The 25,887-nt window shown below is 38.7% G+C and overlaps 1 protein-coding gene across 4 annotated transcripts in view; it reads right to left on the bottom strand.

The window, feature by feature from the left end:
* Positions 1 to 25,887, bottom strand: part of LOC148899076 (PDZ and LIM domain protein 5-like) — a 51,809-nt gene that overhangs the window by 2,186 nt on the left and 23,736 nt on the right. The window contains exons 4-12 of one of the 4 annotated variants that reach the window (XM_088994098.1): positions 20,001 to 20,040; positions 18,195 to 18,514; positions 16,552 to 16,572; positions 16,415 to 16,432; positions 16,066 to 16,238; positions 15,261 to 15,303; positions 5,606 to 5,679; positions 4,043 to 4,238; positions 2,367 to 2,547 (exon numbers count right to left, since the gene is read on the bottom strand). In XM_088994098.1, the coding sequence (XP_088850224.1) occupies positions 2,367 to 2,547; positions 4,043 to 4,238; positions 5,606 to 5,679; positions 15,261 to 15,303; positions 16,066 to 16,238; positions 16,415 to 16,432; positions 16,552 to 16,572; positions 18,195 to 18,514; positions 20,001 to 20,040 (1,066 nt within the window). Of the gene's footprint in view, positions 1 to 2,366; positions 2,548 to 4,042; positions 4,239 to 5,605; positions 5,680 to 15,260; positions 15,304 to 16,065; positions 16,239 to 16,414; positions 16,433 to 16,551; positions 16,573 to 17,725; positions 17,752 to 18,194; positions 18,515 to 20,000; positions 20,041 to 25,887 lie in introns of all 4 variants that reach the window. The other 3 variants (XM_088994100.1, XM_088994099.1, XM_088994101.1) reach the window with 3 other exon arrangements.

Raw genomic sequence — 25,887 nt, 5'->3', positions numbered from 1 at the left:
TTAGCCACAGTAAAAACATTTTCAAAAATGGCTGATTTTGCAAAACACCATCAATAAAACCTTTTTAGGGAGTGGGGCGTTAGGTTGGCATGGTTATTTTTTTTAATTTTGAGCAGACATGTTAAGTTTTACAAATTATAAATAGAGAGATTTTTGTACTCGCGGCTGTGATGTTTGTTAAAGTAATGTGATCATTGCAAAAGTTTAAATTAGACATGAATAAAACAGAAAAATGCTTTCATTGTTTATTTATACATTCAGTTAGTCATAAATAATGATAATAATAAATTTCGTTTTAAGCGCCTTTCAAAGCTCTCAAGGACACTTTTCAGTCACAGACAAGAATAGGTACTATAATAAATAAAATATAATCACAAATACAATGCAATAAATAAAATACAATTATACGTAGAAACAAGAGAGGGAGCTACACAGAAAATGCAATTTTAAATAGGTGGGTTTTGAAATGGGATTTGAAGGCGGGAAGAGAATCGATGTTAAATGATAAAGAGGAGTGGTCCCAGGACAGAGCTTTGGGGCACACCAGAAGATACAGGAGAGGACTGTGAAGTGAAGGAGTTAATTTGGATGAACAGAGAGATATGAGTGGAACCAGCGTAGGGGCATGTCGGTGATCCGACTCTTGCTGCTACTATCCGCCATGTTTATTCGTCTGCTGTTCTCGAACGTATGAGATCACGTGCACTGCGAGACGAGCACTTCTCGATTCTCATTTTTCGAGTGCCCCAAAAAAATTCTAATTTTTTGGAAACCGAGAGATTCGGCTCTCTAATCGTGCGGCGTGAGTATTGTGGTGAAAATCGGGAGACTCCCGACCAAATTGTGAGACTTAACCCGTATGCATGAGGCCATTGTTGTCCTTGTTCAAAAAGTTAGTCTGGCGCTTTGACTGTGTAGAACCACTATCATGTATTGTTAACTTCATGTATAATTTGATTATAATTGACTTAAGGTGACATTTTGGCACAGTGCACCCATTGAATCATTACTTGCACTATTACTACTAAATGAATGATCCCGCTTTTTTTCTCCCTTCTTCTTCTTCGTCCTCTGGCAGCTCATGACTCGGCTTAAAATAGCCATTCCCCGCCCTGAAGAGTGTGAGAACACTACTGGGACAGAGAATCAATGGAAAAGTTGACGGGTCACACAAAATTGGGGGGAGCTTAAGGGCAAAAGGGCGAGAAAACAGGTTAATAAGACGCCCTAAGCTGCTTGAAGATGTGTGAGAAATTGAGGGTTTTGAAGGGGATTGTAGGCTCTCAAGAGGTTTTCGAACATGTGACGGATGAACTGCAGAGCGCACATGTGTCGGCTTTCTGACGTCGGGTGAAAAGTTATACCTGCAGCTTTCAAAGCTTCCAAATCTTAATTCTGGTAACACAAAGAGAAGCCTGGCTATAACTTGCGTCCGTATTGACATTTTTAGATTAAAAAAACGCCTTCATATGTTTGTATTTGATACGGTGACCTATTATATAACACCATATGATATTATAGAATGAGGGACGGACTAAAAAAAAATAATCCACATACAGTGATACCTCAGCTCACGATCTTAATTGGTTCACAGAAAGTGTGTGTAAGCCGAAAAGTCTGTCTGCCAAACATTTATTTCCCATAAGAAACCATTAAAAAGGAGAATAATCAGTTCCCAGGTCCCCATAATTTTCTACTAAATAAGCCTTATTTTATGTATAATAAATGTGCTATTGGATTTTAATGAAAGAAATGAACAGTACTGTATAATAAAGTTGTTTTATTTAGCTTTGTGATGGTCGTTGATGTAGTTGCCTCTTGATGATATCTGAGTGAAGTTGCCGTGCTTTCTCGGCGATAATACCCTCACTCACACTGTCCCCTAGCTAGCTCCTTTTCCTTAATCCAAATCAACAGAAGTTTTTCAAGCTCTTCTATTGCCTGAGACCCTTGCATAGACAACACAGAAACACCCCTAGCCACACGTAGCAATGGTAAACTTAGTGTACTGGTACTGGGACCTCATCGGCTTGACACTAGCCTGTGTTGGGTTTTTTTCCGGTCCCATAATAATAATAGTACTCCACACGATAACAAATCACATCTGCACTCAAAGAGAGGGGGTTTGGAAAACTTGTACGCCAGCCACCGTGGCGCTGTTCAACTGTGTGGTTTGGTGTTCATCCGCCGAAAATTAGTCCGCCAGCCACCTTTGCGCTGTGTGGTTTGGTTCGTCCGCCAAAAACTAGTTTGTCAGCCAAGACTATATGCTCGCGAATTTAATGTTCATGAGGCGAAAAGTTTGTGAGCTAAAACGTTCGTAAGCTGAGGTATCACTGTATATAAAATTAAGATCCTGCACTCACCCCCAGTATCTTGGCCTGGCAACGGCTACATGTGGGTGCAAAAAAGTCTTCATAGCAGTGCTCGCAGTAAACGCGGCCTTGCTCCTCCACAAAGCCGATGTCAGCCAGTGATGTGCGGCAATGAACACAGTTGAATTCTTCTTTATGCCAGGATTTGCCCATTGCTACCAAAAATGGTCCCCTGAAACAACAACAACACTGTAATCATATGCTGGTTTTAAAATTGCATACCTTCAGTTTAATACAGTGCTGGAACATCGATGCTAATTTGCATTAGCTCATCTATGGCGTTTTAAAACATAGTGTATGCTTGAAGTAAGTTAGTTTCATCTGATAAGATGTGGTTGCTTTGGTGAATATTTGAGTGTTTAAACATGTAAAGTCGAACCTTTTGTTGTATGTTGTGCTTCTGGATATTCTATTTTTAACTCATTCACTGCCAGACATGTGGAAAAATGTGTCCACACCAGTGCCAGGGTATTTGTCATTGTGACTCTAATTCCAAGACCCACAGAATGTTGAGTTTCAGGACTACATAAACATTCAATGTAAAGACATTAGTTCCTAAATTATATGGGTCAGGATTTATATGAGCTTGAAATAAGGGTGTCTCTACAAAATACAATGTTTTGTGGTTAAAGCATTATGTAGTGCTTTAACAGTAGCTGACGCTGAAACAAAGCGCTAACATGAACAAAAAGGCAAATGCTGCCCCTTGTGGTAAACAAAAAAGATGCCAGAGGCCATGGCCACCGCTTTAATAAATTCAGAAATGGCGCTCTTTGTCATATTTTCAAATCTCTAATACATTTGTGAATGGCAGTGAATGAGTTAAAAAAAAGCATTCAAAGCAAAGCATAGCATTCAAAAAGGCAGGTAAGGTCTGAAATGTACCCCCATGATAATTGGAGGTCATATTCTACTCACTAAGGGTCGGGAACCGATGGCTGGCGAGCCATATATGGCTCTTTTGATGATTGCATATGGCTCGCTGATAAAATTAAATACATATTTTCGCTTTTTCGCCGTTCATTTGCTCTTGGGGCTGCAGTTGGCGGTAAGTGCAATTTTGACTGGATGACACTGACCTAGGTTGGCGGAAAGCACCATTTTGATTGTCATGTTGAAACAGGTAAACGCCCCTTTAAATGAGCCCAACGAGTAAAAAAAATGACGAGTACACTCCAGCTTGAATGCACCGGAGGATTCGCGGTTCTAATTTGCAATTAAACAATAACGTCGATGAAACAGTCGAATGTCAGTGATATTTTAACACGCCCCATGTTAACATTAGCATCAATATACTTCTGCGAGAAGTATATTGCAGATAGCAAGTGTGGAAGCTAATGAGCCGTATGCATGCTCGCTAGCAGTAACTTCGCCGATTGACCCGGCAAGTTGACTTTCATTCCGATCGTTTGGCTGGATTTTTACCAATCATGATGAACGGAAAACCATTCATGTTAACAGTGAGTACTGTCACAAAGTTATTTTAAATAAAACATTCTGACATTTTGCTGAAAAATGGCCGTGCGTGCGTGCGTGTTTTCGTGCGCGCGTGTGTGCGCATATCGTGTGTGTGGCTCTCACTGAAAAACATTTCTAAACATTTTACTTTTATGGCTCTCTTAGTCAAAAAGGTTCCCGACCCCTGCACTAAGGTAATCATTTTTTACCTGATGACCTTGTTGCAGTGACCACACATGGGTGTGCGAGTCCCAGCAGGGTAGTGTTCTGCCATTTGCACCAGCGAATCCTCGTCTTTAGGGTGGGCCCGTGGCACAGGGCGGCCAGGGGCAGGACAAGTTGGCATGCTGCCATTGGACTTGACGCCAAAGGATGGACTGATTAAACCACACTGTTGACTCACACCTGTGGAAGATGAATGCCTGTCAATACTGTGGTAAAGTTCCTTTTTTTCAAAATATCAATTTATCATGTCACAATTTAAACAATCATGTACAAAGTCGTACATTACCTCATTCATTGCCATACACAAATGTATTCAGGAATTGAAAAGCATGACATCGAGCGGCAATCCCGAATTTGTTCAGGTTTTGTTTTTTCATGCATGGGTGCTGATAAAGCGCTGGCCATGGCCTCTGGCCATGTTTTTTTTTCTTTTCCACTTTCTTTTGAATTCCAGGACCCACTTGTGTGGGTCCTGGAATTCAAGTGATACTGACAAAAACCATGGCACTGGAGTGGACACATTTTTGCACATCTGGCAGTGAATGAGTTAAAATATGATGCTAAAACGGTTGCTTTGGTGTAAAACAGATACGGTAGATCAGTGCTGATAATAATAATAATAATAATAATAATAATAATTTATATTATATAAATATAAGCGCCTTTCAAAGCTCTCAAGGGCACTTTACAATCACAAAACAGGGACATACATAAAACCACAGATAAAATTATAAACAAGACCAGAAGATAAAACTAAGAGAATGTGATTTTAAATAGGTGGGTTTTTAGATGGGATTTGAAGGTGGGGAGAGAATCAATATTGTATTGGGCGTATATATATATTGGGAGGAAGAGCGATCGCGAATAGCAATGAAACGGTAGATTGATTAAAGGTTCGAGGAAGAAAACGGAATGAGATCGGAGTGAAAAGAACATACCGCAACTAAAGGATTATTTTGGATTTACCTTCATCAGTCTTGTAGTGGAGAAATTTACATTTCACAGCAGGAAAGTTATGAAAGGAAAGAAAGAAATTGAAAAACAAAATACAGGAGCAGCTGGAAAGGCTTTGTTTAAAAAAACATAATATAAGCATATCAGTAGTAATCGTAGTAGTAGTGGGAGTAGTATTACAAAGTAGAAAGTGAGACTTTTACAGTTCTACAATGAATCCATTTGTTATGCTTTCTTTCCATTTCTGAGTAGATCTGACTCATTAAATATGGCCGACAGCTCAGTAACCCACACAACATGGCGTCTACGTGTATCCCCATATGTGTATGCTAACACGCTGCACTCGAGAATTGAAACATTCATTTTATGTCCTGTTTTTTTCTTGTTTTAGATTTACAGTTTTCAACATAATCGTGTACTGTATTACCATTTAGTGGACCAAATGTAGAATTACATCACAAAATAAACCAAACCCTAAATTGAATTGTAACTGGATAAAAAAAAATCTGCTAAATAATTACACAGCAAATCCAGTGGATTTAATCAGACACATATGCACACTTATCACACACTTACACAGACACACGTATTACCTTGAGTTGTTGCCGGTGATTTGAACATGGTCTTGATGGTAGCCGACTCGTGGCTGCTGGGCTCAGGCTCTTCACTGTGTGTAGCAAAGTAAGCCGTCGGCTTATAATTGTACATTACATCAACATTTAAATGTATTTGATATGTCAGACAGACCAAATAGCCATCCGGGTTATTTTATTTTGTTTAATATTTATTGTACAGTGGCATCACAGTGTTTGAAATGAATTGGGAAAATATATATATGCCAATAAAAACTTGCTAACGACAGGTTTTTGTCTCATTTGAACCGTGACACAAAAATGTTTGGAGCCACCGACACACTACTCATACAGAAATATTCTATGAAACATTTGCACAATAAATTTGAATTATCTGGGTGTGGAATGTGTTCATTTTTTTATGCGCGCGCGCACACACACACTCACACACACACACACACACACACACACACACACACACACATTCCTGTTTCAATAGTTTTGTGAGCTCCAGATGACTCCAGATAAAGAGTGAGGACCACCGTTGCTGATACGTTTAGAGAACAACTAGTATTACATTGGAACTCTAAACGTCACCCCATTTCCCACTTCAACTTCTTTAAAAACAAAAAAATAAAAAGTGGACTTGAAACTGAAATAACAGCAGGAGTGAGGTTTCTGAATGGATACATTTAAAGTCCTCGCCCCTGTAGTGAATTTGGTTAAAATATCGTTTTACCTTTTGTGCTAGGGACTTTTTCCTCTCATTAACCATGCACACACAAACATAAACACACACAGTGAGTAAAAAGTGTGTGTAGCCGAGTGAAATGAAAATACACACAAAAAAATCATTTTGGGTGAATTTGTGAGGACCTATCTGAAACTTTAACAGATGCATATATATAGACCCTCTAGAAGCCTTTAGAATGAAAAACTTGTGAGGAACGGCCAAAAGGTCCTCACTTGTCAAAAATGTCCTCACTACGTTTGGTATAAAATGTTAGTGGTCCTCACAAGACTAGTCATACAAACACATGCACACACACACACTCTCTCTCTCTTGCTTCGTCGCCATCGGTGGAATACAAGCAAGATCATCTACCCGCTGACAGACCAGAGACAAATATGATCCTGCCCAGAACAACATAGCCCCGCACGTCACACAGTCAACTTGTTTCTTGGAATGGTACTTCTTTCTTTCACTGCACAGCCGGCTGCCTTGTGATAATGGCCCATAAGAATAAAACACAACACATATTCTGAACCAGAGCCATGACATCAAGTGGAAAGAGTCAAGTGAGAGCCATTGCATGAAGTGCTGACAAGCATCTGGTCCAGATGTGGTGCAGACAGATGGTAGACTACCAACGCAAACAATTTCCCATCTGCTTCAATTCCTTCACCTAGGATGATTATTAAGTTACAGTCTGATACAGGCGGAGGTGGGCGAGGTGAGTGACCAATTTTAGAACTTGTGTTGCTTAAACTTACAAAACACATGTATTTGACTTAGTTTACTTCAGTGGTGGGCCGTGGATTTCATTGCTAGGCCTTCAGTAATGCTACGTCTGAATCAATCCAGACTGAAAAAAGTGTGGTGTGATTTACTACAAATCCACTAGAGGGTGCCATTAGCCAGGAAATAACTGACTAACTCGAATAAATGACTAACTTTCTCAATAATGTCCATTTTTTTTCTTGAAAAGTCCGTCTTGAAAATGGCTTGAATGGTAAATCTCCAACCAAATCTCACTATCTCAAATCTCCAAAAGCCTTTAGTAGCAGTGTGTGTTTCCATTTATTGTACTGTACGTGCTCACAACGGGCAGCTGAGGTGCTTGGGTGGCCCAAGAATGTCCCTTGTACACGTGTATATACACACACTCGCGTGCACGCACACACGCATGTATCACAGTAAAACTGTCGACTCGAGGCCGCTGCCAATTTGGATTATTGTCCCCACTCTGATCAAGCCTGGCTGTCCTCACATAAGACACGTTATGGCAACTGCTACCATGACGGCACTCTATGTGGTGACAGAGTTTTTAAAGGGGACTTATAGTGGAAACTTGACTTTAAAGTTTGTATGCAAATAGTTTGGTCTGTAGAGTGCCTGTCCACCTATCTAGTGTCAAATAACACAAGCAAGACAATCTTTTGTGAGTGACATATTTTTGACAATGTGTCTCTTTGAGTGTGCCATTCTTCCACCCAACTATTACGTATACAGTGAAATTGGCAAACTAATGAGATTCTCCAGCTATAACATGACAAGCAAAAATGGGTGAAGATTCAGAGCGCCTTTCGAGTATTGGGTGCCTTCTTTTTAGGCTATCTGAAATACTGCTTCTGTGGGCAGACATTTCAGAAATCCAACTTTGGACTAAACGTTTAAAAAGTAACATTTTCAATTTTATTCTATGTTGTAGCTTGGTATGGTAGCTATTTTGGTTTGATGATATGAAATATTTAATTTCTTTTCTGTTTTTATTCTAAAGATCAAAATATAGAAATAAAATCAATCAATTTTGAAAGTGGATCAATATACAGACGAACGATGATAGATGTAAAGAGAAGGACTGCATCGATTGCAGATAGTCTTTGTAGAGACTGGGCAGTCTTAATTCAGTTTAAATAGACTTTCAGGGTGGAGGTTTTACTGTATTCTTTATCACTGTCATGTTATGACACATGCGTGACATAAGCACAAAACAGAGTACGCATCCCAATACTATTTTCTATTTTGAGTCATGCAACATAATTGCTGCAAAAGTTCATATATATATATAAATATATATATATATATATATATATATATATATATATATATATATACACAGTGCTATTATTCTTTATTCAGCGAACTATCCCCCCCCCCCAAAAAAAAAAAGGCTGTAACATTTAACAGCATTTTGATACAAGTGAATTGAGTCACAAGTTTGGTGCTTAGTCACGGTACCGCTGTGCAGTATAGATTTAAAATGTTAATACAGACAAGATGTTACTGTCCTACTTTAAGTACAAACAGAAAGTGCTCCCTCATTCATTTCAGGGCTTTGGGTGCCGGCATAGTATCAGACCAGCAAATGCGTTCCTATTAACTTGGCACCAGAAGACGGTCCATATGTCCCCAGAGACAACTTTTAACACTCTGCGTTTGGCGTGAAAGGAGCTTTTGGCAGCATCTCACAGAGATCACTCAATGGCTTCTCGACACAACTGTACGCCACTAAAGAATGGAGTGTGTGTATATGATCACTGCCTTGTCTACATTTTGTTTCTGTTAATGTGAAGGAGTGAGGGTTGAATGTGATCCAAAGACTATGAGAGTGTTAAATGATAGACCATCTGTTGTGTGCCCAAGTGAGCATCAGTAATGTTAATGGACCATTTGTTGGCTATTCAAACAAAAGCCGTACGTTTTATGGGGCTGAACTGGACCTACACAGGATGAGAACAGTCGTGGGCATAGTATACTTGGCGGACAATTCGGATCGCTCCTTTTAGCCTTCGCTTGTGGTTGGACATAAACCACAAAACCCATAAATCCATCTTCTCGTCCTCATGTGATGGCTTGGCCAAACACGTCTCCAGATCTAAACCCTATTGAGCAACCATGTGGCATCCCCAAAGGCAAGGGGGAAAATAAAGACGATGGTGCCACACAAACTATTGGAACTTTTGTCTCAGTGTGGATATTTTCACAAAGGAGTAGACGTGTCAGATCACTCATGGCATTCTATTGAGTCATTTTGAATGGAAACTCAATTTAAACTGCTATGAAAGGTGTACACTGGAAATGTCGCGGCTTGGAATTGAAGCGGATTTATGTGGGACAGGAGATGTGAGACAATGTCTTTTCGTCAATGGATGCTACAGCTGCGTGTTTACTTGCAACATTTAGCTTGTAGTAGACGTACACATTCCACCATGACGGCCCTGATCCACTGCTGACATGGACACTTTGATCCTCTCCTCTTTCATCTACAACTGCTTCATGTCACAAAGAGGGTACAGAAAGTGGTGAAGAATGAATGACTCTCTGTGTCTTTATGTTGTCATATTATTTGTTTTGTTTTTTTTTACTTTATGTTACTTCTGGGTTGAGTGATCGCTGGCGCGTGTGGCTACTGCTGCTCACTCGCAGAAAAAATATCCTATGACTGTAAAGTGTCTGAGAGTTTTGAAAGGCGCTTATAAATGAAATGTATTCTTCTTATTATTATTATTATTATTATAAGTTTTGACCTTTGCTCTCTTCGCAGGCCTCTTCGCGAATAAAACAACTAAATCAATAAAGGCAAATCTAATACAATCCAATCTAATCCAATGAGAAGTTTGCAAATGTATATGTGAGCTTTACTCACTTTTGGAAGATACCTTACTTGGACATTTAAGAGTCTTCAATGAGCAAAATAGTAATTTCATCAGTCTAATATTACTTTTTTTAGGTGTGTGTATAGTATTTCAGAGAAAACACAAACTCCACATTCGGGTGGAGATTAGAACGGACTACAGGTACCTCTCAACAGTGAAGGTGACATGCTAACCACAAACATGTTGGTCAACTTTAACAGGCATTTGTCAACTTGGACGGAAAGACAACTCCTTCGCTACGGAAAACAAGAGTTTCCATTCACACGTACTAAATCGCCAACAGTCACCGGTACGTTATTTTGAGCTCAGTTCAAATGATGTTTTGAACCGGAAGTTAAGAAAATGTGTAAGAAATGTCTGTGTAAACTTTCAGTCGTACAGGAGTGGTCCATTGATGAAAAGGTTTCTTCAGCCGTCATCTGTACTTCTTTGAAGGTGTCGGACGTTTCGTTTCTTATCTAAGAGGCTTTTCAGTTCGCAGAAGAAGCATCTTGGATAAGAAGTACAGATGACGGCTGAAGAAACATTTTCATCAATGTGTAAGAAAGGTAGTGGATCCAGTCAGATAGTTGACACAATTTATTGTGACGATATTTATTGTTTTACACCGAAGAGGCGATATGTTATGATTATATCTGGAGGTTGAAAACACCACTGTGAGCATAAACTGCTTTTACAGCTTCGGGGCAACAGTATTTTACTGTATTTTCTTTGAGTTAGTGCTTCCCTCAAGTGGTTGTAAAGTGGAACTGCCAGAATGGAGCTGAACAGTGAAATGCATACACATAAATTCGAGGACGGAACTTGAAGGCCCTCGACAAGTCTTAGTGGTCGCTCGATAAATTATACATTACAAAAGTATATATTAAACATGACAAATTGGCATTTGGGTACTTATTTTAACAAGTATATGGAATTTGTTACATGACGACTGACTATCAACATTCGCATGAAAATAACATGGTGGGCTTGATCTTGCCGAAGGGTCTTGAATTTGTGAAATAAGGTAACACGACTGTTATCGGATTAGGTGGTGAATGAGTTGAGAAATAATGCCAAACTGAGGAAAAATGACAGAAGACAAAACATGAACAAGGAGTATAGTGTAGCAACTTTATTAGCTGTAAGATATAATACCTTTTTGACACCACCTCAAATTTGAGAAGAGGACAGCAGCAAGGTCAAGTAAACATAAACAGGAGGAATATATTTTACAAAGCGTAGGCTATTTTTAAAGGGGTTTGTATTCGGAGAACACTCATACTGTCACTGCACTCCGCTTTATCGTCAAGCCAAAAACAACATTTCTACTGTACTTCCATTGTCATCCTATTTTTTTTAGACCACTCAGTGTCTTAAAGCACCATTTTTCACTCCTAACATCGAGGCTTATGCACTTATATACACATCCTTAAAAACGAATCACTATGAAGACCATGTCGCTTCCCAGCTCTTCTGAGCATTAAGGTCCTGTGACGACAACGCACAGGCAAGTCGAAAGTATTTTGCAAAATGACAAGGGAGAAGACGAGGTGTGGCAAGTACTTGAGTAGGCTACACTGTCTATAAAACAAACATTTTTTTTCATTTTGCCATTGAAAGAAAAACTTTAAAACACAAATACTGTATTGATGACAACAATGCTTGTAACCGCAACAAAGCAAGCAAACCGTTTTTCCTTATATCTGGAAGTTGACGTCCAAAGCAAGGAGACAACCATTGTATCAACTCATTTTTCTTCATTGTGAAACTCAAAAAAAAAAAAAATTTCTACACAGCATAACTTAAAATATTAAATAGAATTGTCTTAAAATGTAATTGAGGTTTATTGCCTTGAAATTTTGAATTTGACAAAAAAAATTTGACAGTATAATGGTTAGTCAATTTCAACCATTAACATATTCACTGCCATTCATGAATTTAGTCAGGAATTGAAAATATAACATAGATTGCAATTCCTGAATTTGTTTGAGTTTTGTTTTTTCTTGCTAGGGTGCCGATAAAGCGCTGGCCAGACTTCTGGCAATGTTTTTCCTTCCATAAGGGGGCAGCATCTCCATTTTTTTCCATGTTAGTGCTTTGTTCCAGCTTCAGCTGTTGTTAAAGCGCGTATATAAAGCAATATGTATATATGCATTGTATTTTGGACAGCTGCCCACATTTCAAGCTCATATAACTCCAGTCCCATATAGTTTAAGAATCATCTGTTTTGTTTTTTTTTTTTTCTGATGAAAGAAACGAGCTTCAGGTATCTTACGCTGCATTGAATTTTTATCTAGTCCGAAAACTCAATATTCTGTGGGTCCTAGATTTCGAGTGACAATGACAAAAACCCTGCCACTGGAGTGGACACATTTTTGCACGTCTGGCAGTGAATGAGTTAAGGGTCGATGCCAAACCGTGAAGTTGACTCTGGGTCATGAAGTCGTCTCACTGACTCAACGACAAATCGGTTCAACCGCGAATATATACTACAGCTCTCATTCCACTTGGCTGCACTCTTACTTTCTACTGTGTCGTTAAGCTTCTACAGCTGTCAATCACATTAGCATACACATATACACACATATACAGTATATCCATATATAATATACGTATATACACAGGTCTACTGGACATTGAGGGTGCGAGCGGACACGTCATGGTGCCAGTCCCTCAGCTCGTTGTACTTTGGGCCGATCACCAACCGTGTAGTGGACTTATTCACTCTGCCATCCAAGACAGAAAAGAACAAGTGTTTCAAGATAACAAAGCCTGGGATGATGAAAACTGAAACACGGCACAGCACAAGAGGTGCTTGGATGCAGGTAGTGTTGTTAGAGGGAAGGAGCACGAGTTAAACGGGGACAAATTGCGGGGGAAAAAAGCACGTTTTCATGGTTTGCATACAAATTCAGCGAAGCTTTGTATGCTTTAGATATGCTGGCTGTAACTGGCTGTAATATTGTCATTGGTTGGCATGCCTACAATAATATAATTTATTTGGGCTTGTTGTTTTGTAAAGTTGTTGAATGTTTCGATGTTAATCTTCGTATTTATGCTTTTCTTAAAACAGTCCTCAATACTTGATTTGGAATATTTTGTCATGATTACTTCCAAGTCCGTGTCACGTGTTTGGATGTGCGAGAGAAATCGCGAGAGTGAGAAATCGCCAGAGAAAGAAAACGATAACGTCATTAAAGTTTGTCTACTTGTGGTTTACAAGGTGCAAACGGGACGTTATTAATTTGCTTATTTATTTTATGTCTTGTCGAACATATTGTAGTAATGTCGATTGTTGTTTTAAATGTCTTTTAGTTTTCATGGTGATCCACTATTAATGTTTTTGACAACAGTACGAGGCGTCATCCTTGACCGGGGTAGGTAGATACACCGACGCTCGAATAAAGTGGGATAAAAATAATTTCAGGTAGTGTACAGGGCAACGACAGCAACAATTGTAGAAACATTTAACACACGGCTACAAAATAAGGAACTTCGCAAGGAGCCACAACCAGAATGCAGCATTTACGGTTTTTGATATGGTTATTTTGCGGGATGTCTGCGAGAAACAGGCGTTCAGGGGCTCATTAATCAACTAATAAAAACGTAAAGCTATGAAGAGAGATGTGCTTTACTCTGCATGAAGCTGACAAAAAGTTGCATTGGGGAAAAATATTTGGGGAAAGAGGGTCGGTAAAATTCAGGTGGAGGAAAGAAAAGGGTGAAAACAATACAAGAAAAAAATATTTATATATAAAGAAAAATAACGTTGGAAATAAAATGACTCAATAACTAAATAATTTGGGTACACAAAGGAAGATAAGAAAATCATAAATTGGCCAAAAATTACGTAAATCTTTTAAAAAGCCAATAAGTAATGCAGTTACTTATTAGGCCACACCCCTTATAGGCACACACCATTAGACAAATACTGAACCACATACAGTTATAATATATTATAATATAGGTTATGTTTTAGATTCATTTATTTTGTGTTATTTTATGTTTTATCAGCTTTTATACACTAAAGTAAGAAATAACTTGGGAACAATTGATTCAGTCAGTTGATTTAAATCAGTCGATGCTGGCAATTTAAAAAAAAGTACAATTCTGTCAATTTTTGGCTTTTTTTTATCAGAATGTTATTATTATTATTATTATTTTTAACTACACATTTAGCGGTTACAACCTAAGAAATTCATAATGTGGTCCAAACATCCAACATTCAAAGATTTTTGCAGTCGGCAAAAAATGTTGTTTGTTTGATTTTTTTTTCTCTTTGTACAAAACTCTAAAAGGCCAAAATGTTCTGCCTGTAAATAATGTCTTTATCGTAATGGTTAAAGAACCCCAACATGGTCATTGATTAATTTTAGATGGATAAAATTAATGATGTTGGTCAACTTGAATTTAACTCTGCATTGGCCTCCCAAAAAATAATCTGATCATTCCAGCCCAAGATTTGCACAAACCAGATCCCCACACCCATAAGTGCGTCCTCACTTTCAAGCAACCACAAAATGAGAGTCTGAAACACTCCATCAAAGCTAAATCGTAATCGTAAATCTGCATTAACTTTTGCTGCGGATGTTTCTAAACAGCACATACGTGATCATTCTGTGAGGTTATTGATGGAATGGTGGTAAGAGAAATACAAGTATGCGTCTATGTGCACAAAATAGCAGCAGCATGCTGTCAGGGCCTCCAAGGCCTTCTCTGCAGGCCTTTACATTATCAAAACTACTGTCCACCTGTATTTGATCACGGTATAGTTTTATATGAGGAAACGTCAACAGTGGCTCACTTGCAAGACATACCTGACTGTATTCCTATTAACACGTGACATTAACATAGAGGGGGGTGGATCATATTACTTCTTTGCTCTTCAACAATGTGTCCCTATGTTAAATTTACAAAAGGCAAAGCACTCACGTGCGGAACAACACTGCAGTCCACCAACACTATCTGAGGTTAAAATGTCATGCAGCTCACAACAAGGTTTTCAACATCGACAAATTCAACAACCTGGTCATCAGTCATCCATGAAAAAAACAAGCCATGCCTGAATTTATAATGAAACAGTCTTCCATGATAACCGCTACACTAATGTACCGGTATTCAGAATGTATATCATACAGTATGAGTAAAAGGGCAAGTATTGACAATGTACAAGCTTAATTACAGACTTTTTATTCAATTTGTCTTCAACCACTATATTATATCATTTTTTAATGACAAGAGTTTAGTATGTGTAACAAAAACAACTCCAAGCTAGTAATCAGTTGTCTGTAATGTTGAAAGGCAAGCAACTTACTTTGTCTTTTTGGCCGTGTCTGCTTCATCCTCTTGAGCTTGAGCTACAAAAGGGGAAAAAACAAGTTGTAGTCCAATGATTTTACATTTATTTATTCATTCATTCATTTTGTGACTTGCTTTATGCTCACTGAGGTTGCGGGGTAGTGCAATGAGGATGGATATTCCTATTATTCGTATTCTTTTTATTACTGTTCTTATTATTCTTATTATTTCTAGTAGTAGTAATTGTAGTGAAATGAATGAATATTATTATATTTTTAATATACAGTATATATATTATTTCCTGTATATAATAGTTGTCCAAGTTAAGCACTTTGTTACAGCTTCAGCTGGTTTAAATTAAAGCGCTATATAAATCAATATGCACTTATGTACTGTACATACATACAACATGCACACTGTACAACATGCACAATATGTAATGTATTGTATTGTATATACATATAATATATTACTCGTTTTTTTAATTATAAATGTAGTTGTAATTCAATGTTTTCATGACTTTAATTTAACACATTGAGACCACATTAAACACCATTGTTTTTTTTCAATACATGTTATTATACTCTAATAGTATACTCCAATATACTTTAATTTAATAGTAGCACAGTAATAGTCGTCATAGCTTATTAAATTTTATGTATTTATTCTCCCTTAAATGAACACGTCGAACATATTCTTATACTACAGTATACTGTATGTACATTAAAAAAAAATGTTATTTGTTGCATACATTTATTTTAATTCCAACAAGAAAATTTGATTTTATAAACTAAAAAATCAAATTAGCAACTCCTACGTACAGTTCTCGGTGCCCGTAATCTGAGCCAGAATCCTGAAGGATCGAGACTGGGTGGTCCCGGTGCGCGGGCGCCAGTCCTCCGTGTCTTCCATGATGCGCTTCCGGCTGGCGCCAGCATGAGTGGGCACATGGTAGAAGTGGATGTCCGTGTCCACGATGTGTCTGCGAGGAGGCCTGCGAAGAGAGCAAAGGTCAATGTCGTCAACCTGGACAATACACATATACTTTTATTAATCAGCGCACAGTGTTAGGGATGGTTGAATGGAAATGAAATGATTTCATATTTGATGAGGTATGGCGTGAAGATGGTTGGTTATAACACACGTCATTATTCAGGCCACTTTTATTACCTGGGTGGCTGCGGTTTTCTTAGGAAATGGAAAGGGGAGAAAGGAGACAAACTAAATTTCCGACCATAAAGTCAGTTTAAAAATAGACACCTAGCGCTATACACATCGAGACAGTGAGACTGCGTGTAAAAACTTACTTTATAGTAGGTTGGGGTCCACTTGAGGGGGAGAAAGAAGAAATTGAAGTTAGAGGTGATAAAAGAAAGGAGAAATGGCCACTAGAGGGAGCCAAAATATCACAGTCAAATCGGAATTACGTTAAGTACACTTGCATTTTACATTCTTAAAAACAAACCAAAAAACTTGCCAAAAACTACTGAATTGTGTGAAGTGTGTTAGGTTAGAAATATTTCCTTCAAGTGGTACGTGTATTTTCCTTAAAAACGAGTTTAAATTCACACTTGAGTCCAGTTACTATTATATACTACCCCCATCTAAAACGTACAAGTTCCATCGAAACATGTACTTTCAGCCTCAGCCTGTGTGAATGCTAAACATAACTTTACGCGTTTATTTTTTTAATACTTCATGATATTTCAAGTATAGTTGGAGGTTTGAAATCACCACACTGTCCGGTTACGCACATTGTTTGTGGTTTAATAGATGTTTAGTTTAGAAAATAACATGTTTTTTGAATCGCTGTTTTGTTGTCAACCTGTTATTAGCATAAATGCTAAATGGCGACTAATCGTGTTTATTAATTGATAGAAACTCTTATAACTTTTCGTCCTGTCCGTGAAATGAAGAGTCGAAGTACAATAAAAACGATAGGAGAAATAATGATCAATATGTTCTCGTTGTATATATTTTCAGATGTATCATTGAAAAATGACACGAGTGGAATAGACCAAAAAAATCAACATAAGTGAATTTGAAGCATTACTGCTGTTGAGGTGAAAACTGAGTGCAGTCAATGTAAGGCATTGACAAGGACAATAAATTATCAGTAAGTGTATGCAATGCACGCACACACACACACACACACACACACACACACACACACACACACACACACGGTTATTGATTTAAGTGTCCTTATGAAGGCCCTCTCATCATGTGAGTGCGGCACTGCTGTCACATATGTGTGCGTGCATGCATGTGTGGCAATTTTTCAAAATATTTATGTGTTTTCACTTTTCTATGGCCCTTCATTAAAACAAGTTTGTCACTCCTATTTAGCAGACTATTTGGTATGTGTTTCTTTGGAGAATGGCCATCATTTTGATGAAACAGGCTATTTCTAATTTCAAAACACAAGTAAAAAGATATTTGCCAAGACAATCATAAAGAGGGCATGCTTCAAAAACTAACTTTGTAACCAGATGAGCTGCCGTCATCTGAAAAGGAGAGGGGGTGAGGAGGAAACATTGAAAAGGAGCAAAAATAGTAAAAATAGTAAGCCAGGAAATTCAAAACAGTTTTTAACAGGCCACATGCAAACAACATGCTGAGCCGGCCCAAGCCTCCCCAGCAGCCATGACAGTGTTGACTAATGACCCCTTTGCAGCTTGACTTGTTTTTTTAATCTTAAAGGGGACCAGATTCAGCTGCAAGAGTGGACTGGAGATGATGAACACACAAAAATGATAATAACAAGTATTAATAATAATAATAACAAGTGAGATACTAAATAGAATCTAGGCCAAGTAAATGTCTTGGATCGGCTCTGAAAGGCGAGCAGTAAGCACTTTTTTACATGCACATGCAGCCCACCCCCCACCAACGACACATACCCGCCTCATGATTGATGGAACTGACTTCTATGTGGACCACCACTTACCCATGAAAGGCTTGTCCGCCCTGATTCTCAACTAGGCCTCGCCTTTGTCCCATGGCCACCTCACAGGCATTCTCAGTGGAGTAGAGGTGGATGGGTGTGTTGTATACGGAAGATTGGGGTGGGCCCACAGGGGATGAGGAAGGAGAATGAGGGTGTGAGGAGGCAGGGGTGAAGGCGGATGACGGGGACAGGATAAAAGCATCTGGGGATGGGCGCCACGGATGGTCAGACCCGCAGTCCCCATCGGGTCTGGTGGTCTTGTTTGGTGGGGAGGGAGTGGGTATGATGACCAACGGTTTTATGATGTCACTTCTGTTCCCCTGGCATGCAAATACACACAGCACAGCAGACACATGACATTCACCAAAGCCTCTTTGGTACCCATTTTGTGTTCCATTTAGAAATTGTAAACGTTACTAAATAAATAAATAAATAATAATAAAGTGTTCATTTTCCAATTTAGAAAATATCGTATGCATGTTCATTCTGTGAACCCCTGCCATTGACTGAGGATAAGGGATCAAGCCCTGCCACGAAGTGTTAATCTGAGAGTAATTGACACACTCGCCGATAGAGGTCACAAGATGGCGGGCAAGCACTACTTTTCTAATAAATAAGCCGATGATTAAATGAATCTACTCTCTATATTTCAACATAGTTTACAGTGGGTGAGTTTGGAACATATTCACAGTAAATTTAAAGAGGCATCCGCAGTGTTCCACAAAAGTGAAAGTGGTACTCATGCAACACACAAAAAAACATGTCAACATTTCACAATGCATTGCACCATTTAAAAGCAGCTGCAGCCTGACACTCCAGGTGAATCCTTTCCAACAATAATGCAGTAATTTAATAGCAGAGATGAATTAACTCATTCACTGCCAAAGACGATGTGCAAAAATTTGTCCATTTCCAGTGCCAGGGTTTTTGTCATTTTCACTCAAATTGCAGGACCCACTGAATGTTGAGTTTTAGGACATAAGCATTCAATGCAGCATAAGAAAAATTAGACTATTCTTTCATCAGAAAAAAAGAGTTAATTCCTAAATTATATGGGTCTGGAGTTATCTGAGCGTAAAATTGGGGCGGCAGTACAAAAGGCAAATGCTGCCCCCTTGTGCGAAGTAAAAACATTGCTGTCTGTACTGCTCAAGGGAACTCATCTCAGTTAAATCATCTGATAGACGATTTAAGTGATCTGATTCTGCTATTTTGCTTCGCAAATGAGTTTGTGTGGGCTCAGCTGCCTGTGTCTTTTCGGAAACTACGTTGTCAATTTATTTCCTAATGTGGAAAATTGAGCTGTCTCTGTCTTAGATCACAGGTGTCAAAGTAAAGGCCTGGGGGCCAAATCTGGCCTGCCAAATTATTTTATTCGGCCCGCGAAAGCAAATCAAGCATGTCAAGTGCCATGATGCTTGCTAAAATCCGAACCAAAGTTTTAATTTTTCGTATGTAAACCACAAGAACAGTCATGAATCTTGGCTTCTGATTTGAAAACTACTAATTCATCAATTTCTTGTCTCCTCTGTTTGTAATATGTGGAGGGGATGAAACATTCCAATGTCGTCCCTGAATTCATAATGGCCCCTCCAGAGGAAACCGTAACTACAATGTGGCCCGCGGCAAAAAATGACGTTGACAGCCTTGTCTTAGATCGAAAAATGGCAGATGTTTGAGGAAATACAGTACCCTTTATAATTTCTGCATTTGTTCCGGCTAAACATCACCTGGCGTGTCACGGCTTTCGTCAAACATTTTTATGTGAGTCAAGCCTTAAAATACTAATACATATTGGAATCATACCTTGGGTGCGACTGGAGGAGCTTTGGAGACACTGGTGACTCTGAAAACACAGTAGAAGAAGGCCCTCATTTCAAGCTGATCTTACTACATGCCAGACCATAAAACCTGAGGAGTTCCAAACTGTCCTCCCAATGGACAATATGCATGCTTTCAAAGCAGCTATATTTAGCCACCAAAACCATCCGCCGGAGTGATATAGTCTACTCTCTGATATCGTGACCACGACTTAAGGCCATTTGCACTTCCAAAGGTCACCTGAGGAAACATGCCCTCGGAAGTCAAGATAGTAAAGGTTATAAAGCTGGAAGTACATCAGTGACGATGGCTCTTCTTGCTCACCAGTGAGGTCATTACAATATCGTAGCTGCCTAAAATTGTGCTGGTAACTCTAGCTAGAGTTACCAGCACAACTTTAGTTCACTGACGATGCTCTTCGGATGAGGAGCGAAACATCCGACACCTTCAAAGAAGTACGGATGACAGCTGAAAAAAACCTTTTCATCGATGGACCACTCCTGTACGACAGAGCCAAAACAGATGCTCATAGTGCGGAAAACTCAAAACTTGGGTCACTCCAGTGTACAGGATTTGGTGTTGTCCACTGTGTTAAGGCCTGACTTAACACTACAAAAAGGTAATTAAAACTGAAGAGGAGTCATAACATTCCGACGAGAGTGAGCCCTTCTTGAAACCTCCTGCTGTGTTACTTGCCAATGAGTTACTTCACCATGAGGTAAGCGAGGTCCCATGATCATGTTAAGTGTTGGAGCAGCTAAACCCTGGCATGCCATAAAGTAACCAGACTAGTCCCACTGTGCTGACACAGTTCCTGGAAACTGCTACAATCCTATTTTAAGCGCGGACACATTGATATTCTGTCCATACCAGAGGATTTGGGGCATTATTCTACATGATGGAAATATTTGGCAACTTCTCAATCGGGAATGGTCTAGAATTTGACTGGTTAGCACGTGGGCAGAGGTCCAGGATTCAATTCCAACTCAGAACGTCCTGTGTGGAGTTTGCATGTTCTCCCTAGGTATCACAGTTTCCTCCCACATTCCAAAAACATGCGTGGCAGTTGAATGGAACACTTTAAATTATCTTGAAGGCGTGAGTGTGAGCTTGGATGGTTGTTCGTCTATGTGTGCCCTGTGATTGGCTGGCAACCAGATCAGGGTGTCCCCCGCCTACTGCCCGAAAATGGCAGATAGGCTCCAGCATGACCTGCAATCCTTGTGAAAATAAAGCAGATCAGAAAAATGGATGGATGGATGGATGAAAACATGATCTGCTAGGGGGAAAAGACAGATCTGGAATCACCACAGTTAAAAATTTAAGGCATTTTACTTCCATCGCTGATTTAAAAAAATCGAATCCAAATGTGTGAACCAGTAAAATAATGTTGACATGTCTACTGTGGGATAATCTGCTTGAGATGCAACATCTCATCTGGGAAATGAAGAACTGACGTGATCTGGTCATGGAAAACAGTCCAGTAATTAATATGGAGTAAAAAAATATCTGTATGGTTTCCATCAGTTTCAATTGGCCAAAAATGGAAATGATAGACCAAAAATATGTCCACCTTGACTCGTACTATTTTGATCCCTTTTGAAATCTGAACTACAAAATCCACACAATGTGTTAGTTTCATTACATTGTCATTAACAAAATTTAAATGACGAAAAAAATTGTAGTAAGGTGGACACAAATGGCAAAGACACAAAGTACACCAAGGTACGAGCTTCCTCTTTGGCAAACAATGGGCCTTTGCACACACGCCCTATCAGATACTTTACACCCTTGAATGTTTGACCCTAGCTCAACTGCACGATGGCCACGGGAGAAAGTGTACGCGATACAGACAGCGACAACGCGACACTGACAGGCGTGACATTCATACCTCTTGAACACCCAATGGAAATATGTACCAAGGTCTTTGGGTATGTGCCACTCAGAGGAGGGCTTTCATTAATCGGTAAAATACTTTTCCTTCCGTCACGCTTGAGTGTTAACTGTCAAGTAACTGTTAATTTGATCTTTGGTTCTATAAGAGGGGAAACATCCGTTTGTGAGTCTCTGCGTTTCAGGTTATTTTGGTTGCTGAGAAGCTTGTGGTGATGACGACAGTAGCACTTCATCGTGTTACCCAGAAAGGCTTGGGTGAGCCTTCGCAAATGTTTGTTTGCGAAGGAAATAAACTACCAAGCAGATATTTGAGTGGCCACCAATAGAAATTACGTAACAAAAGCAATGTAAAGACTGACTAATACAGTACTGTGTTGGGTATAATATCGCCATTACGATCTCGATGCTTTTTAAATGTGGCATATACTTTTCTGTTAAAGACTTCTCAATTTCCATGAACGTCACTAGACTGTTTGCAGTGCGTGTGTGTGTTGCACTTGTGAGCCACAAATCCACCCCATCTCAATAAATAAATAAATAAATAAATAAATAAATAAATAAACAGACAAATAAATAGGTAAATAAGTAACTAAATAAATAAATGGGCAAACAAGAAAATAAACAGAAATAAATAAATAGACAAATGGGTAAATAAGAAAATAAGTAACTAAATAAATAAATGGGTAAATAAGCAAAAATAAACAAATAAATAAATAAATAAACATACAAATAAATAGACAAATAAATTGTTAAATAAATGGGTAAATAAATAAATAAATAAACAAACAAATAAGTAAATAAATAACTAGACAAATAAATTGTCAAATAAATGGGTAAATAAGTAAATAAATAAATAAACAGATAAATAACGAGACAAATAAACTGTTAAATACATGAGTAAATAAGTAAATAAATAAATGGACAATTAAACGGTTAAATACATGGGTAAATAAGTACATAAATAAATACAGCACTGCATCATAAGAAATAAGCATAAACACGTATAAAAGATCATGTAATGTTTTATAAAGTATAGTTGTTTACATTGTAGTACTGTATTTGGATTGGATTAGCCTTTATTAGTCTTGCAGTGGAGAATACATTTTACAGCATCAAAGTGAGGAAAGTAAGAGAAAAGGAAAAGAAGAAGTAGAAAAACTAAATACAGACCCTGCTGTAAAGGCAGCTACTCTCGAGGCGCCATCTTGAAGTCAAAACAACAACAAAAACTAAATAACAAACAATGTGATGCAACACAAATGATACAGACAGGCTCATTCACTCTTAAGCACTTTCTGCACCCTCATCGTTGTATGAAGCAGTTCTAAATGAAAGAGGAGAGGATCAAAGCATTTTTTTCACCAGTGAATCAGGGACATCATGGTGAAATGCGCACGTCTGCTCCAAGCTAAATGGTGAAAGCAAACACGAAGCTGTAGCATCCGCTGACAAAAAGAGATTGTCTCGTATCTCCTGTCCCACGTAAATCCGCTTCAATTCCAAGCCGTGACAGTGCCTCATATGCATCGGTGCTCTTTCTGAGTGGAACATATGCCTTTAAATGGTGTGGCCTAGTGATTATAATCAGGAACTGTTAGCTTCGATGTGAGAACCCACAGCAGCTTCTTTCAAGTATACTTATTTTGTATTTCTGCGCTTGATTATTTGTATGGTTTGACAAACGACTTTGTATTTGTAATAGCCTTACATGGATTGCGAAATTAGCTACAAAGTATAAAATAGCAGGGCCAGTGGATTCAGGAAACATGAAAGTGGGGGAATAACATGGGCGACAAAGACTTACTTTTAAACCTTCATTTGCACCTCATGAATAGTTTCATGTCTTCAGTTAAACAGCTCCTTGAATATTATTGACGACTATATGACATTCTTTATGACCAACAATCAGATATATTATGGGAAAGTTGTTTTGTATTATGATATGCAATTTAGATTGGAAGCACTCATGTGAAGGTCAGTATTTGTTTTTGTTTTTTTTTTTCAATAAAACTTGACATTTTTATTTTAGTTCTACCGTAATTTGAAGCAGACAGACCAACGTGACGAGGAGACGATGCCAGGAGGACCAATCATTGCCACGTGTTTTTCACCACCTAGGCTGCTCCGGCTGGCGTAACATTAGTTTGTTTGTTGATGACAAACGCGGCTTGAACTTTGATGGTTGATGAATCAGTTAAGGGAGCATGGTGGGTGTATTAAGTACAGCTGCTTCAACACCTGGGACCGTGTATAGTTAATTCCAAATTGCGATACACTTGGGCCCGAAATCTTCAAAGATGGCCCTTTTAATAACAAAAGAATTGCTTTCTGGAAGGTCCCAGCTCGAACAGACAGACCATCGGGAAACAAAAATGCATGTATCTTAGTCAAAGTTGTTGTTTTTTTAGATCACATGCTTCTGCTTTTAAAGGACAACCGATGCCTCCGGACAAGTTGTGTCCATAATTTGTAAAATCACTTCAAATGACTTCTACTGAGCGTATTTTACAAAGATTCCACGGCATATAGCTATATTTTACGTTTTAAGACTCGCGCTGAATATCCATGAAGTCTTGTTTTCGAGTTGATGACGATGCCTGATGTGACATCACATCTGGAACGCCCCTGACCGAGAAAGCGACACACAATGCATTTTGGGTACTTTGTTTAGTCTGAAAACTTCGTGTTGGTCTGTGTTGATGGTGAAATTAGAAGGAAAACACATAAAAAACGTGATGATGAATCGTTGTGTGTTGCACCAAGACTACTATTTGATACTAGTTGACCCAAATTCCCAGCAGACAAATCAGCCCAGGTCCAATGAAGCTTGGGCGCGATCTTGTGCATTTTCTGGGACGCTACATTGGAGTCCAGACGCCTCAAAATGACACGGAAGGACTTCTTTAATCAGTTGCAAACACTTATGCTTTACTCTTCAGAACTATTTGAATCATATTCATAACTGGATGAGTAACAAGAAAGCATCTTCTCTGAAACTGAAGCCATTGTTTTGATTCTAGAGCAAGGCACGACGTACTGGCGTGACATCACGAACAAGCGGGCGGGACCTTCTGAAACTGAAACTTTCTGAGGTCATTTTGAAGTAGTTTTGGGAGACATTTTTATTGGTGTTTTTCATTTGACTAAAAATATCAGCCTGCGTGTTTTGGGTATTTTAGATGCTATAAAACGTTTTTCTGATGTCAGTTAGGAAACAAAATAATGGTGTCGGTTGTCTTTCAAGAGTGGGTCAGATGCTGGAAAAGTTAAAGAATAGGAATCCTTGCCTTAATTACATGTAAGTAAGGGGAAGTATTAATCGGGGGAGGGGCAACCAGCATGATAACATCCAAATGCTTTAAGTGGCATCCGAGTGGGTTTAATTAGACCATCAGGTCCACACAATATCTTTCAAGCCAAAGTCGCTGTTTCGGAAAGGATTGCTTATCATATTGACACAATGTTCACTCTGCAATGTCATATTCACCATACATGTGTAGTGTCACACCTAATTATAAAAATGTGTCTACAACATAGCCGATCCCAATGTTTTAAAATGGTGATGGCTTATGTTGATAAATGTGCATTCCTGAACGCTTACACAGGGACACCGTCGTGACTAAGCCAAAAGCTAAACAGTTTCAGAAGCACAGATTAGCGTTAGCCTCTGATAAGTAGCACATACTTGGGAAGTTGTCAACATAGTGGAAGCCAGTATTTTTGTTTGGTGTTGTGTCACATACACAGATCCGTTATGCAAAATGACAGGTGAAATTCGGCAGCTTGGTGACTATGTGTGGTCGCCAACAGTGAATGTTGAGACCACTTTTTGATTGTCTCCTTTAAAAGGGGAAATTAAGTGAAAACATTATTGCCAATAATAATGTCAATAATCTGTCCCAACTAGTCCAAACATGGCATTCCGATTTATATTATGGCTGTGGACTATAAAGTAAACATGAAAATCTACCCATTT

Source organism: Hippocampus bargibanti, linkage group LG04 (assembly GCF_051943395.1).
Source record: "Hippocampus bargibanti isolate YZ-2025 linkage group LG04, ASM5194339v1, whole genome shotgun sequence".
NCBI classification, from domain to species: Eukaryota; Metazoa; Chordata; class Actinopteri; order Syngnathiformes; family Syngnathidae; genus Hippocampus; species Hippocampus bargibanti.
This window is presented reverse-complemented; position numbering and strand designations above follow the sequence as displayed.